Below are 16,800 nucleotides of genomic sequence, written 5' to 3'. Positions count from 1 at the left end.
TTTACATTTCATTCCGTTAGCATATGTGCTGAGCAGCATGTCCGTAATCGTTGTGACATGTAATTGGTATCAGGCTACCTAATACTTTTCACCTTTCTTAACCGAAATGTCTTTCTTCCCCCGTTAAAAATTTAATTTCTACGAAGACTATTAATTTATTAACTAAAACGTGCATTTAATTACCAATATATCCCCCAAAGCTGGTCAGATATTAAATCAGACACATTATTTCAGTGTCGTCAATAATCGTACAACGATCCCATTGCGCAGTTTCTCTTATTCTAGATTTTTCTTCACATCCTTATATTAACAATACAGCTTTATGCAGTTAAAAAAATAAAAAAAATAAAAATAAAATAAAAATAAAAATAAAACATAATTCTAGAGGTGTATATTAAATGTATAAAATGCTAATAATAGACCTATATTATTTCACTTAGTGCAAACAATAAAACAACAACAAAAAAAATTTGTATGGACTGCAGGTGCGATAGCCTATCCTAGTTAGTGCGCGTAGTGCATTGAGCTCTCAGACAGATCATTAGAAAGAAGCACCGCCCTCCATCTCAAGCGTAGACCTATATAAGTGCACTCACAAAACTATTTGACAGATGTGAAGCTCCCAAGCTGATCGTGTACGTGTAGTCTTAAAGGAGTTCCCGCTTGGTGTTTCAGCCTGTAACTCGCACCCACTTTACAGCTAAGCACACAGCCGCAACAGCCTGCAAGCTCGTGTGTCCCTAGAACATCGAGCCAGCGCGGCTTTCTCTGGTACTGCGAACAAGCTGGATTCCCGGAGCTCTTCACCATGTCTGGCGGGTTTTAGATACCCCATGGAGCAAGCAAACCTCTACGAGGTCGCTCCACGGCCACTGATGACCAGCCTTGTACAGAGCCAGCAAAACGCCTATATCTACAAAGACACCGCCACCGCTGGAGACCTGAGCGAAATCTGCGAGAACGAAAACTCCATCGACATCAGCGCGTACATTGACCCCTCTGCCTTTAACGACGAGTTCCTGGCGGACCTATTCCATAACAGCTCCAAACAAGAAAAACTCAAGCTGGCGAGCGGAGAGTACGATTACCTCCACGGCGCCAATGGCACACCGGGGGCCCAGCCAATGTACGGCTGCATGACCAACTACATGGATTCTTCCAAACTGGAACCGATCTACGACAGTCCGGCACGAATGAGACCTGTAGCCATCAAGCAAGAGCCCCGGGAGGAAGACGAGCTTGGCCACTCGATGCCACCCACATACCACCACTCTCAACACCACCCGCCGCACCTGTCTTACCTTCAGCATCAGATTGCGCACTGTGCGCAAACCACCATGCACCTCCAACCGGGGCATCCCACACCTCCCCCGACCCCCGTGCCCAGTCCGCACCACTTACACAACCACCTGCCGGGGGGCTCCATGAAAATGGGCTATCGGGGAAAATCAAAGAAACACATCGACAAGAACAGCACCGAGTATCGGCTGAGGAGGGAGCGCAACAACGTAGCCGTGCGCAAGAGCCGGGACAAGGCGAAAATGCGCAATGTGGAGACGCAACAAAAAGTGATCGAATTGTCGGCGGATAACGAAAGACTGCGCAAGAGGGTGGAACACCTCACACGAGAACTGGAGACGTTACGGGGCATCTTCAGGCAGCTTCCCGACGGGTCGTTTGTCAAAGCAATGGGCAACTGCGCCTAACGGGACCGCGGGAGCGGAGTGTGCTGGACTTTTGAAGTTTGTGTGATTTTTACGTCTGCTGGATAAACGCTGACAGATTCTTAAACTGCTTCCATAGGAGCCTGGCAGCTGCGGTATACATGTGCCTTTTGTACAAAACGATAAGCTCATCTCTTCACGCATCTGAACTATGGACTGAATGGTTGTTGTAGGTGTAGTCCTGTTAAGAATGTGTGTTAGCTACGCGAAACATACCAGTGCAGCTAATGGGCATCATTTCACCGCACCAATCTACTTTAATGTTGAGTTACCAGCTTTCAATATTCCACTTTTTGTGCGCCTTGCCCCTTGGGTTACATATGAACTGAAACTGAACTCCTTGTAGTGATGTAACTTTTGTGCCATTCCATCCAGGCTGTATTTCCACCTCACTTGTTGCTGCATAACATTCACTGTATGAAATTGTTGATTTAATACTTTTTCAAGGGGGTGGGGTGGAATTGTTTCATGGACGTCAGTAGACAAAATGCCAAAGCATAGGACTGGAACGCATTGGTTTTACTGTGGTACTAGGCTATTTGTGATTCATAATCCAGACTGTATGCACTATTGGCTATATTGTCAAAATGCCACCTGATGAAGCACATTGCATTGTGAACATTTTGCCATGATTCGGGTACTGATCTGTAAAACCCCTGTCAATAGACGCTTTTTAGAGTAATGCTTTGTATTTATGCAATATGATTGATAAAATGTGAAAGGGTGCATATCTCTATGCAATGTCTGTTGCTGTTATTAGAATGATTCCGGTGGAAGATCATTCCGGTGTGCCTCTCACTGATTTTGCAGTGAAGTGAACCTGTTCTGTAAGTGTGTGTGTGTGTGTGTGTGTGTGTGTGTGTGTGCATTTCATGTGAACTGTTTCTTTCTTTTTTTCTTTTTTGTACAAGAACACTCGAGAAGAGACCGGCTTCAGTGCCTTTTGATTTTCCTGTCTTCATCGCCACCACTGACTGAAACTTTGGAGAAAAATAGCCAATACAGCAAGGAAAAGGAAGCACTTTTTTAATTGTATTATTATTATTTTTTTCTTTTTACAAACGGCATATTGCAAATGTTAAACGAATGTTAAAATACGTTTCAGTTTTAAAATGAACATTATAAGTATATATATATATATATAATGCCAAAAATTATGGATTAAAAAGATTGTCTTACTTATGTCTCATTGCAATATCATTTTGAATCATGAGCAGCTTTTGATGGCTTAAATACTAGTTATTATTGGTGATTTAACTTAATAGTCATGCAATAATCTGTCAGAGATTTTTAATTCACCTTAGTGCGTTTGCCAACTTATACTCGTGTTGAGTATAATCATTTACCATGTGTTTTTGCATTTTCAAGTATCTGTGTGGTTTCAATCAGCCACAGATAATTTGGTCACGACGCTTCCCCCAGTGTCTCTATTTGACATGTATCAAATATCTCTTCATCGATAGGTGGCGCTCAAAAGTCATTTGTCGTTTGGCTGAGTCCAGCACGCATACGTGTTGATCCATTGTCATTAAAAGACAGGAGTAAATAAATAAACTGGAATCCAGAACTGACTGGAATGAGACTGGTAATAAGAAGTATGTTTATAGATGAAATGATAATCTTAAATCTTCCTATTATACATTTTCTTTTACATTAATACAAGAAGGGGTTTCCTTAAGGATCCATTCAACTGCTTGGCTTTCAAGCTGCACAAATAGTACTTACTAAGTGTCGGTGAATCACTCAACAATCATTCACTGTGCTAAATATTTGCAGTGACTCGTTGCACTTTCAATAGTGTTCACATTTAACACACTGTCAGGAAAAAGAGCAGGATTTGTCACTGTCACTAAAAGTCACTGATAAGGACCGGTTCAGCCTTCTAATGGTGAGTATCTCTCTCATTGATTAATGTGTCTACTCTCAACTTTGTATTGATCAATTTATTCACAAATGAGATGGAGAGAAGTGCTACTGATATCTTCATCTCTTCTGAGTACACTTTTCAGGACAGAGATAGAGATGTTTTAAAGAGAGAATCTGACCTGTAGAGACATGTTTAATGCCATGTTTTACATAATCAGCTCAGTATGATTGAATCAATAAATCATCCCCCCTTTCCAAATCTATGTTGCAGAAATAATGATAGCAAATGAGGAATCTACCCTGGCCAGGTTCAAACACAGCAGTTAGTGCCAACTCATTCTTGCATGCCAGCTCTGTACTCTGGCCAGCTCTTTTTCCTCATTCAGCTTCACCTGTGAATGATCCGCTTTGTCTCACTATGCTACTCTCATAGGTCAGAGAGAAGTTTTTCTAAGACTTGACTCCAACATGCAGGAGTATGCCAATCTGTAGCCAAAGACAAATCAACACCCTTTAAATCCACTTAATATTATTCATTTAAAGTGCATGCGACTTGGACGAGGAAATTCCTGATGTTTGTGTTTCCGAGACTCAGTAAACTTAATGGCAGAATAGCACGACCTAACAAATGTTTTTTCGTAGTTACAAGTTATAAGTAGCATTGGCATATTTTTTAAAATATTTGATATACACTGATCAGCCACAACATTAAAACCACCTGCCTAATATTGTGTAGGTCCCCTTCGTGCCACCAAAACAGCTCTGACCCGTCGAAGCATGGACTCCACAAGACCTCTGAAGGTGTCCTGTGGTATCTGGCACCAAGACATTAGCAGCAGATCCTTTAAGTCCAGTAAGTTGCGAGGTGGGGCCTCCATGGAACGGACTTGTTGGTCCAGCACATCCCATAGATGCTCAATTGGATTGAGATCTGGGAAAATTTGGAGGCCAAGTCAACACCTTGAACACTTTGTCATGTTCCTCAAACCATTCCTGAACAATTTTTGCAGTGTGACAGTGTGCATTATCCTGCTGAAAGAGGCCACTGCCATCAAGGAATACTGTTGCCATGAAGGGGTGTATGTGGTCTGCAACAATCTTTAGGTAGGTGGTACATGTTAAAGTAACATCCACATGAATGCCAGGACCCAAGGTTTCCCAGCAGAACATTGCCCAGATCATCACACTGCCTCCGCCGGCCTAACTTCTTCCCATAGTGTATCCTGCTGCCGTATCTTCCCCAGGTAACCGATGCACATGCACCCTGCCGTCCACACGATCTAAAAGAAAACATGATTCATCAGACCAGGCCACCTTCTTCCATTGCTCCATGGTCCAGTTCTGACGCTCACATGCCCATTGTAGGCACTTTCAGCGGTGGACAGGGGTCAGCATGGGCACTCTGACAGGTCTGCGTCTACGCAGCCCCAAACGCAGCAATCTGCGATGCACTGTGTGTTCTGACACCTTTCTATCATTGCCAGCATTACTTTTTTCAGCAATTTGTGCTACAGTAGCTCTTCTGTGGGATCGGACCAGACAGGCTAGCCTTTGCTCCCCATGTGCAACTATGAGCCTTGTGTGACCATGACCCTGTCGCTGGTTCACCGGTTGTCCTTCCTTGAAAACCTTTGCATATCGGGAACACCCCACAAGACCTGCTGATTTGGAGATGCTCTGACCCATTCGTCTAGCCATCACAATTTGGCCCTTGTCAAAGTCACTCAGATCCTTACGCTTGCCCATTTTTCCTGCTTCCAACACATGCAATTCAAGAACTGACTGTTAATTTTCTGCCTAGTATATCCCACCCCTTGACAGGTGCCATTGTAAAGAGATAATTTATGTTATTCATTTCACCTGTCAGTGGTTTTAATGTTGTGGCTGACCAGTGTATGTCAATTACACAAGATTTTTTGTGTGTGTTTTTTCTTACATCATTGTTCTTCGTTATCATCTTAATCAAAAGTTTTGATCATATTGGTAATAATATGATTGCCCTTGTTTTTTACAAAAACAAGACAAAATGCATTTTTTAAGTTAGCCCATTGTAGCCTATTGCAGCAGTGCCTGCTTTGCATTAAATTATCAATGCAGTTGATATCAAATTAAGGTTGCTTTCTGGGTAAGAAACTATAGAAATATGGTGCTGCCAAATTTCTGAATATGTGGGAATACTGTAGGGCAGTTAGATGGCCTCTCTTCTTTCCGGATGGAAGACATTAAAGCATTACGCTAAATCCTGGATGTTCCCTTTGCCATCTGATTTACCATAGAATTCTCTGCTGATTAAATTTTTTCTTCTCTCTGTCCAGCATTGAAATGTTCAAGAGGAGCCAACTCTAACTTGACTTGAAGTGAGCTTAATATGTAGTTTTGTGCAGCTGTGTTGCATGTTCACTTTATTTCGAAATGACAAATTCCTTTGCTGCAGCATTGTTTTCACCTCTGGTCAAAGACCACGAGAATGTCTGAGACGATATCAAGAGCCATTGATAAGAACTTTTTCTTTTGTTAATCAAGGAAATTGCACCAATCATAAATAATCTGTAACATTTCAGAGATGACCTGACTTGCATGCTCTAAACACTGAGCATTCTGTCATTGCTTTCTCGGGTTGATTACTGTGAACATAGCAGCTATTTTGCTGGAAGCTTCAGCCAGCCAGTATGCATTTTCAGTATCTTATCATATGTTGAGGACTTTGAAAAGTATTTAAAAGGCAAACAATATGAGAAAGTCAATATAAATGAAAATGTGCAAGTATGCACGTGGGTTTGTGTATTTGACTACATTATCTGATATATTATCTTTCCTATTTATTGTCTGACAAAAATATAACCAGACCTTTGCCATGAATTGGTCTGCATTCTTGTGAATTAGCGCACCATACACCCAAAACACAAGCCAGAAACTTCTCCCAATCTCCAAACTCCAGATTCTCTCCTTCAAGATATGCATACACACTCATATTTGATTTTAAGTTCCTGGTGTATTACAGCTCCCTTTAGTGTTAGTGTGATTTAAAACTCCCTTTGTGCTTTCACTAGCTGCCAGGAGGCCCCAAAATTTAAATCTGGGTGCAATAATAAATATACCCTTCAAAAACCTGAGCCCATTGCAATAGAAGGAAGAATATAACTGTTTGTTTGCTTAGGGATGGTTGTTAGAAGCCTGGAACTGGACTTGGCAGTAGCCAAGACAACCAAGAAGTTAAACCACAGCAAAAAAAAAAAAAAAAAAAAAAAAAAAAATTATACAGAATCTAACCAATCCTGTCCTCCTCTCTGTCTTTCTCTATGAATTACATTAATGCTTTGGTTTGATTGATTGCGGAAAAAAGGGATTGATGCATTCTTAAGTTAATTGAGTAAACATTTTTCAGCAAGCTCTCAGTTGTTGTTTTGCTTTATGTCTCATTTGTGCCTGGCTTGTTTTCTTGCCCTGTTGAGGAGTTCAACCCACTCTTGTTTTCAGTTCACACCTCACTGCAATTTATTGTGGCTATTACCTATGTCCTTCTCTCAACTTTTCCTCTTCTCCCTGTCTCGCTTTTTCTGTCTCTTGCCCTCTCTCTCTTTTTCTGTTTTGCTCTCTGTCTCTGTGAATGATAGATAGTGGTATGGTGGTTAACTTAAGACAGTTTGAAGTTATAGTCAAGACTGGATTGTGACCCAGCTGTGGGGCCAGACTGCCAGGGGCTCAAACGATCCTCTCCGCAGCTTCATCACACTTAGTGTTTAGCTTCCCATACAGTGTATTACTGAAGGCTGTTTAACAATGGGGCAGGATAACAGTAAGAGGTAATTTTGCTGGCAGATGCCCAGGGGCCTTGCAGAACCATAATCCAGTCCTGGCTAATGTGCAATGATCACCATCATGAATAATTATCTTTATCCTGCTAATCATTACTCAATCATTACAACCATTTTTGCTCAAGTGTCTCAGCAGGTCACATGATCAGAAATTGCTGTCAAAACACTTTTAAGAATAGAGCAAACTCAATTTAGTGATTGTTTTACATACTATGTTTTTATGAATAATATTTTACATTTAATCAGCCCAAAATATGTACTGTGAAAGCACCTGAAAAGATCCAAGAGTCCATTATCCACATAGATAATGTTTTGGACTGAAACAAAAATAGAATTGGCCGGAACACTAACTGGTGCATTTTTAAATGTGATGAGGGGACAGGAATTTTGTTGCCCGGAGTATAATTTTATGGATGTTCCATTAATATATTGTATGTATTAACATAATTTTTTTCTTTACATTCTAACAGATGTTGTCAGCTACCACTTGACTAAATGGAAGAGCAGTTACTGAGAGGCTGAAAGGACTACGGTATTCAGTTCACTCTCTAAACAAACCCAATAAATTAACACACACATAAACATGCATTCATTGTCTAGGTTTATCATAAACAGGGTATGTCAGCACAGATTTACTGTAAATGCAGCATGTATATACAGCATTCCACATTTACTGCTTGTTACAGGCAAAAATAGACTGAAATGAAGAAGATTCCAAATGTGAGTGTTATAACACATATTTCACTGTGATAATGTACACTGGTGGCCAAAAGTTTTTAATAATGTACAGATTTTGCTGTTTTGGAAGGAAATTGGTACATTAATTCACCAAAGTGGCATTCAACTGATCACAAAGTATAGTCAGGACATTACTGATGTAAAAAAACAGCACCATCACTATTTGAAAAAAGTAATTTTTGGGGCAGTGGTTGCTCAGCGGTTAAGGCTCTGGGTTACTGACCAGAAGGTCATGGGTTCAAGCTCCAGCACCACCAAGATGCCACTGTTGGGCCCTTGAGCATGGCCCTTGAACCTATCTGCTCCAGGAGTGCCATATCATGTCTGACCCTGCACTCTGACCCCAGCTTAGCTGGGATATGTGAAAACAAATAAATTTCACTGTATATATGCAAAAAAAAAAACAAACAAACAAAAAAAAAAAAAAATGTATGCATAATGTGTGACCAAAATAAAGGCTTCTATTCTAAATTGCTAATTTGGTACTAGAAAATCACTTAACAATATATCAAACACAGCTGAAATCTATTTAAATTAAGCTTAACATTGTCTTTGTTTTTGTTTTTGAGTTGCTACAGTATGCAATAGACTGGCATGTCTTAAGGTCAATATTAGGTCAAAAATGGCAACAAAAAAAAAGAAACAGCTTTCTCTAGAAACTCATCAGTCAATCATTGTTTTAGGAATGAAGACTATACAATGCTTGAAACTGCCAAAAAACTGAAGATTTCATTCAAAGGTGTACACTAGAGTCTTCAAAGACAAAGGACAACCGGCTCTAACAAGGACAGAAAGAGATGTGGAAGGCCCAGATACAACTAAACAAGAGGATAAGTACATCAGAGTCTCTAGTTTGAGAAATAGATGCCTCACATGTCCTCAGCTGACAGCTTCATTGAATTCTACCCGCTCAACACCAGTTTCATGTACAACAGTAAAGAGAAGACTCAGGGGTGCAGGTCTTATGGGAAGAATTGCAAAGAAAAAGCCACTTTTGAAACAGAAAAACAAAAAGAAAAGGTTAGAGTGGGCAAAGAAACACAGACATTGGACAGCAAATAATTGGAAAAGAGTGTTATGGATCTTAATTCCATTGAGCTTTTGTGGGATCAGCTAGACTGTAAGGTGCGTGAGAAGTGCCCAACAAGACAGCCACATCTATGGCAAGTGATACAGGAAGTGTGGGGTGAAATGTCACCTGAGTATCTGGACAAACTGACAGCTAGAATGCCAGGGATCTGCAAAGCTGTCATTGCTGCACGTGGAGGATTTTTGATGAGATCTCTTTGAAGTAGTTTAAGAAGTTCTGACATTTGTTTTTTCAAATTGTGTTTTCACGTTATTAATGTCCTGACTATACATTGTGATCAGTTGAATGCCACTTTGGTAAATAAAAGTACCAATTTCTTTCCATAAGAGCAAAATCTGTACATTATTCCAAACTTTTGGCCGCCATTGTACATGCTTGGTATGTTTTATGTTTTATCACTTAATTCCATTAGAAAGATCCACTGTGTTATTGCATTTGTGTGACATCAGAGTTAAGGCATTCTTGGACAATCATCACTGGAGCAAAATAATAAATAAAAAAAGATTTTCACCCATGAAATATGAGGATATCATAGGTAACACTTTACAGTAAGGTTGTATTTGTTAACATTAGTTAAATTACTGAAGTTCAGGTATGAAACTCTACATGGTGCAAGCTGAAAGGTTCTTAGAACTTATCTGTTATCCCATCAGCTTGCTCATATGTTAAATGTTAAGCCAATTGGCTCGCATGGTGTAAGCCGATTGGTCCTTTGACATGTAATTGGGTAGCCAGTCAACTCGTGTACTCTTTCTTTGTGTAACATTTAAATTGCTCAGTTTTGCAGATACACCAGTTTTACTGCAGCACATTTCAAGAGTTTTTTCTCTGAAACCCTCCAGCTCCCCAGTTCCACTTTAGATCTGCTACATGGGGATTGAATGTATGTCTAATTGTGCAGCACCATGTCATCCATAATTGATGCAGAATATTTTGTGTTTTGTCTAATTGTGCAGCAGCATATCCACCTGTTTAACGCAGCATGTCTGTGTATGTTCTAGCAGTAGCAGGTCTTCACCTCACCTTTGGCTTGCTCAGTGGGAGCCTAAAGAGAATAATTTTAAGGTATGATTTTTTTTTTTTTGGATTTTCTCCCCCCCCAATTTGGAATGCTCAATTCCCAATGTGGAATGCCCAATTCCCAGTGTGAGTCCTCGTGGTGGCGTAGTGATTCGCCTCAATCTGGGTGGCGTAGGACGAATCTCAGTTGCCACTGAGACCGTCAACCCGCGTATCTTAACACGTGGCTTGTTGAGCACGTTACCGTGGAGACATAGCGCGTGTGGAGGCTTCACGCCATCCACCCTGGCATCCACACACAACTCACCACGCGCCCCACCGAGAGTGAACCACATTATATCGACCACGAGGAGGTTACCTCATGTGACTACCCTCCCTAGCAAATGGGCCAATTTGGTTGCTTAGGAGACCTGGCTGGAGTCACTCAGCACGTCCTGGGATTCAAACTCGCGAACTCCAGGGGTGGTAGTCAGCGTCGTTACTTGCTGAGCTACCCAGGCCCCCAGGCATGATCTTCATTCACCTTATTAATTTCAGCTGCACAATGAGGACTTTAAGACAATACAGACATTACTGCATAATTTTCTGTTATAGCATCATTTATTGTAAAGCTGCTATGTGTGTTGTGAAAAGCACTATACAAATAAAAATGATGACTTTTACAGCACTTATTAATATTGGTTAATGTTCATTTTTTAAATATACTAATACATTTTTAAAATTAAAAGTTGTAAATTTTAACATTGCCACGTCACTCTCTCTGCATCTCTCTCAGTGCCTTCCGTCCTATACCTGTTTCACTCCCTTTCTGTCTCTCTGTTTCTCATATCATAAAATGAGAATAGATTGTTTATTTTTCACTTGTGTGCTTGCTTGACCTATTATATTTTGGCAACCACTGCCTTCTCTTATTTAAATGGAGTCTCGCCTGCATCAGACTATCTCACACACCTTAAGCACACAGATTTGTGAGCGGTGTTGGGGAAGCTACTTTGAAACTGTAGCTTCCTGAGCTACTCATAACTTAAAGTAGTTAAACTACAGTCAAGCTACACTACACAAAAAAGTAGTTAGCTGCACTACAAATTACTAACAAAAAGTAGCTAACTACATTGAAGATATTTAAAGAAGAAATTTTAAATATGCAACAATCTGATGATATAATTTATTATTATTTAATTAGATAATACCACCTACTAGCTATATATTAAATAAAGAAATAAACACCAGCAATTAACAAAATATTATGCTTCAAAAAGAAGAAAATGAGTTAGCCATTCACATGACCTGTCCGAACGACAGACTCACCACAGTGAAATGGAGTTCCCAACACTAAATATAAGCAAATTGCTTGTTTTTAATTGGTTCATATACATGAACTGTCCAAAAGAACCGATCCACTAATATGATTTGGATTTCCTCTGAGGTTAAATGTTATGGAAGACTAATTTAAGATTGTCTACGACCAATCTTAAAGTACAGTTTTAAGTACTGTGACATGAGGTATATCATCTATTCATTGTCACTGCGGTTCACTAATGACCTTCTTAGACTTGTTTACTCAGGGCGTAGATTCCGGGGGGGATGGGGGGAGGTAACCCCCCCAATAATCAAAACAAGCAAGTACACCCCCCCCCAATTTATATCATGATCAATGGAAACATGTACATGCTTCACACTGCAACCCCCCAAATGTTCAAGCCAAATCTATGCCCACTGGTGTTTGATAGCGGATCTATGTTAAATGAATTTTTTTATTTTTCCCCTTTTTCTCCCAATTTGGAATGCCCAATTCCCAATGTGCTTTTAAGTCCTTGTGGTTGCATAGTGATTTGCCTCAGTCTGGGTGGCAGAGGATGAATCCCAGTTGCCTCTGTGTCTGAGATCATCAACCTGCACATCTTATCACGTGGCCTGTTGAGTGCGTTGCCATGGAGACATAGCGTGTGTGGAGGCTTCACGCCATCCACTGCAGCAACCACGCTCAACTCACCACATGCCCCACCGAGAACAAACCACATTATAGCGATCACAAGGAGATTACCCCATGTGACTCTACCCTCCCTAGCAACCGGGCCAATTTGGTTGCTTAGGAGACCTGGCTGGAGTCACTCAGCATGCCCTGGGATTTGAACTAGTGAACTCCAGGGGTGGTAGCCAGCATCTTTACCACTGAGCTACCCAGGCCCCTTCTTTTTTATTTATTTATTTATTTTTTACATTTAATCACTAAGTCTCAGTGTGCATGATGTATGTCAAAGACACATCAGTTGGACACATCAGCTATTGCCAGTGTTAATAAACATGTCTGACATGCAATATTAACTATATCGTGCTGAATACAGTATTGTAAAGTCAAGTCATTTTTTATTTTGTTTTTTGTAACTGTGTTTTCCCTTTCACAGTAATGTGCCGTGTATATGTGCGATAGCATCACTTATGATTTTCAGCGGACAGCTCTTTAAATGCATTCTCTTGGCTGCAACATGTACCATGTTTGTGTGGGACTGCTTTCATGTCCTGCCCTGCTGTTCAGGTCTGCAGACCGATAGAAAGATACGCACTCTCATGGTGCTGCTGGTGTTGTTATCTTTTTCTTTTACTTCACTGGCTTGGTAAATACTTTGAAACATTTTATTTGATGCACATAAAGGTCAACACAACATATGTTTACCTCTTTTTCTCCCACAATCATCTGCATGCTTTGTGTGGTTCATTCACCATCCAGATCAAACTCCACATTCTTATGGAGTAGAATTATTTCAGTTGCTGTGTAGGTTTTGTTTCAAAGTCCATTTGAAAATAATAGCGATACTGTTTTTCTGAAAAGCGTTAATTGATTGGACTATACTGAAAGCAATTCATGTTTGTGGAAAATGAAAAGAGCGAAAAGATGAAAGATCACATACTTCTTTGGAAATGAGGGTAGTTTCCAATGGCTGATTGCTTTCTCTGATAGGTAAAGCTGTGGTCTATAGTGGCATATCTGATGCCAAAATGCAACTACAGTTTATAGAGTCACTGCTGCAATTTTAAAGTTCTCCTCCCTTTGAAATATTTGACTGACAAATGCATTTGAGGCACATTTTCAGGATAGATTATTGCCAAACTTGTCAAGTGTTAGACGGCCACATATGATATGAATCAATATTACTCCCAGGGTTTGCGTATTTGAGTGGTTCCACAGTGCTACTCGAACATGAATTATTGTTCTTTTCACAGCCTTCACAGTTGCACTGAACTGACATGTGGTTTGGAATCTCTCTTTCTCCATGTGTGTGTATCACTGTGTGTTTGTGTGAGTGTACCTGGGGGGTCTAAAAGATTGAGGATGAGCTGAGAAGTTCCACATGTCTTTTCTGAGTGAATTGGTCTGATGAGATTTTTTTTTCATTATGGATTCTGCTGTTTTAGACTGAAAACAGAGCTGTTCCTCAAAACAGACATACAAATTAGAATTTCATCTGAATGAGGTCAATATAGTGACTTCAGTTAACTTGCAAATGAGATTTAGTAGCTCAATGTAACTTTTAGAGATTTAGCAGTCTAATGTGGCAGTCATCTTTATTTTTTTGTCCCATTTCGGTTCAGGAGAGTGAAATGCCTTCTGTGTTCACAGATGTGTTACTTAAGTGATTTAATTTTCTTGATTATCATCAGTGGAATACAAGTACTTAAAGGGGTCATGATATGAGGAATAACATTTTCCTTGATCTTTTGACATATAAGATTTCATTGTAGTATAAATACATAATGTAAGTTTCAGAACTCAAAACTTCCTCCTTAATAGAAAAAGAGCATTTATTTAAATCAGGCTGTTGAAATGGCTCGTTTGGAATTTGTGGAACTTGTGAAGTCAGAAAGACATCAACGTCTATTTTTCGTCATTGCACCCCTGTGCCCCGTCCACTGGTGCTCACCCTCAGTCAAGGCCTGTTCACACCAAGTCGGAGAGTGTTCAGTTTTTTTTTTTTATTCGGACTGCGATGAAAACGTCATGGTTACTTTCGTAACCTCCGTTCCCTGATGCTGGGAATGAGACGTTGTGTCGATGTAGTGACACTAGGGGTCACTCTTGGGAGCCCCAAACCCCTCTGCTTTTTTGAAAAAAGACCAATGAGAATAGGCAAGTGGAATTTGCATGCCACTCCCCCGGACATACGGGTATAAAAGGAGCTGGTGTGCAACCACTCATTCAGGTTTTGTGCTGAGGAGTCGAGACCAGGTCCCGGCCATTTCAGCGGGTAGTTCAGCATTGTGGCAAGAGGGACACAACGTCTCGTTCCCTCCATCAGTGAACAGAGGTTACGAAAGTAACCATGATGTTCCCTATCTGTCACTCACTCAACGTTGTGTCGATGTAGTGACACTAGGGGTCCCTATACAAAATGCCACAACTATTTGAACTGTGTTACATGAACTGGCGGTGTGTGACGGGCAGACCGCTGTGTGCCTCATAGCCAGCGCACCAGGCCGTCACGTAACCTCCCCCAACGCTCTTATGAGCGTCGAAAGGTCCATCAGGAACAAGTCGACTGCCCAACTATAGGGACAGGCTATCCCAGCTGAGGCCTCTGTCCCTCTCTTTTCTCCCCAAAAAGAGTGGAATTTGTTAAGTGACTGGGAGCCATAAGTGTCTGCATCGGGGGGTGTCCCTCCCAAGGGGAAGGCACCGCGGAGACCACACCCCGCCCAAAAAGGGAGGTATTTTGAGTGGAATACGTCACATGGTCTTACCGAGTCTTGTCGGAAGAATGTCATGTGGAGAGGTCCCATGGTAGGTCCTACCCGAAGGGGGAGGAGTTTCTACAGAGCATGGCGACCGGGGGCAGAGGGGCCTCTGCCCAAGGAAGACGCAGTTTGCCGACAGGGAAACGATTTTGCGGAAGATATCACATGGGGTCGACTTCGGGGAACCAGCACATGTGGAGCACCTACCTCAGTACAGGGGCTCATTAGCGCACATACTGGGCTGGTCAGCGAGTTTCTCCGCAAACTCAACTGCCAGAGGGCTAAGGAGGAAAGTCATCCGGGGATCACAGTCTGTGAACACGACTGGGATTCAAGAGCGCACATCTTCACCTCAAGGGAGGGGAAAGCACTATGCTCAAGCGGTACACCCGGCCAGCTGTCCCGGAACTTACCTGCTCATGCCTGCCAATACACGGGACGAGACCGGCTCAACCCGGAGATTGTAGAACCTTGCAAAGGTGTTGGGTGTTGCCCAGCCCGCTGCTCTGCAGATGTCTGCCAAAGAGGCGCCACTGACCAGGGCCCAGGAGGCCGCCACACTTCTGGTAGAGTGGGCTCGTAACCCCGCAGTGGGTGGCACGTCCTGAGCCTGATATGCCATCGCGATGGCGTCAATGACCCAGTGGGCGATCCTCTGTTTGGAAACAGCGCTTCCTTTACGCTGTCCGCTAAAGCAGACAAAGAGCTGCTCGGAGCTTCTAAGGCTCTGTGTGTGATCCAAATAGATGCGTAAAGCTCGCACCGGACACAGCAACGCCAAGGCTGGGTCTGCCTCCTCCTGGGGCAGCGCTTGCAGGTTCACCACCTGATCCCTAAAAGGGGTCATGGGAACCTTGGGCACATAGCCCAGTCGGGTTCTCAGGATCACGTGAGAGTAACCCGGACCGAACTCCAGGCACGATTCATTGAACGAGAATGCCTGCAGGTCCCCTACCTTTTGATGGAAGTGAGCGCAGTCAGGAGGGCAGTCTTCAAAGAGAGTGCCTTTAGCTCAGCTGACTCCAAGGGCTCAAAGGGAGATCCCTGTAGACCCCCGAAGGACTACAGAGGCACGGCTCCCAAAAGTGACCCCTAGTGTCACTACATCGACACAACGTCGAGTGAGTGACGGATAGGGAACTGACTGACCAATGAGATAAGAGCTTTTTGTCAGTCGCTGCAGCTGCTCAATCCATGGTGTTGGTGGCGCTAATCAACTGGCAAACACCGGCATACACACCCCTGAAAATTATATATTTAAAAATAAATAGGTGCAGTTGATAAACCCTTTGTACTGCAAACATAACCCTGTTCTGTTTTTGAAAGTCTGCTTCTGGTTTTTTGTCTTAATGTACATTATTTAATTTGTATATCACTGTGCCTGTTATATTCTCATGGCACTAAAAACAGCAGCGAGGTTCAGCAATTTGTTTGCACTGAGCTTGAAGAAAATCCCAGAAAAAGACTCTAAACATGCTATATTTTACTGTAGACAAACAAATTGCAGAACCACACTGCTATTTTTATTGCAAGTGTAATATAACAAAGTATTGCAATAATTTGAATAAAGACAGAGAGCCAGGGTATTCTTTTATATTCTTTTATTATGCATCATATTTTATAATATACCTGTTATTCTTAATGTACATTATTCCATGTGTATTTATATCACTGTACGTTGTGTTATATTATCCAGGCATTAATCTAGGTATTACAAAAAGAGAATTTGGCTTCAGGTGTCCGTCTGTAATATACTCATAGCAAAATACATGTGCAAATAAATATCCAACATAAAAAACACAGATTATATACTCCT

The 16,800-nt window shown here is 41.6% G+C and overlaps 1 protein-coding gene across 1 annotated transcript; it reads left to right on the top strand.

The window, feature by feature from the left end:
• Window positions 1-599: 599 nt before the first annotated feature.
• On the top strand, window positions 600-2,902 carry LOC127444191 (CCAAT/enhancer-binding protein alpha-like). Its single transcript, XM_051703438.1, has one exon. The coding sequence runs from the start codon at window positions 834-836 to the stop codon at window positions 1,704-1,706; it is 873 nt and encodes a 290-aa protein (XP_051559398.1). The 5' UTR covers window positions 600-833; the 3' UTR covers window positions 1,707-2,902.
• The last annotated feature ends 13,898 nt before the right edge of the window (window positions 2,903-16,800 follow it).

Source organism: Myxocyprinus asiaticus, chromosome 1 (assembly GCF_019703515.2).
Source record: "Myxocyprinus asiaticus isolate MX2 ecotype Aquarium Trade chromosome 1, UBuf_Myxa_2, whole genome shotgun sequence".
In the NCBI taxonomy this organism is placed as follows: domain Eukaryota; kingdom Metazoa; phylum Chordata; class Actinopteri; order Cypriniformes; family Catostomidae; genus Myxocyprinus; species Myxocyprinus asiaticus.
The sequence above is the reverse complement of the archived record's forward strand: the minus strand, read 5'-3'. Positions and strand labels throughout refer to the sequence as shown.

Coding starts and splice junctions, on each gene's coding strand:
- LOC127444191 (XM_051703438.1), top strand. CDS start 834: ATGGAGCAAGCAAACCTCTACGAGGTCGCTCCACGGCCACTGATGACC.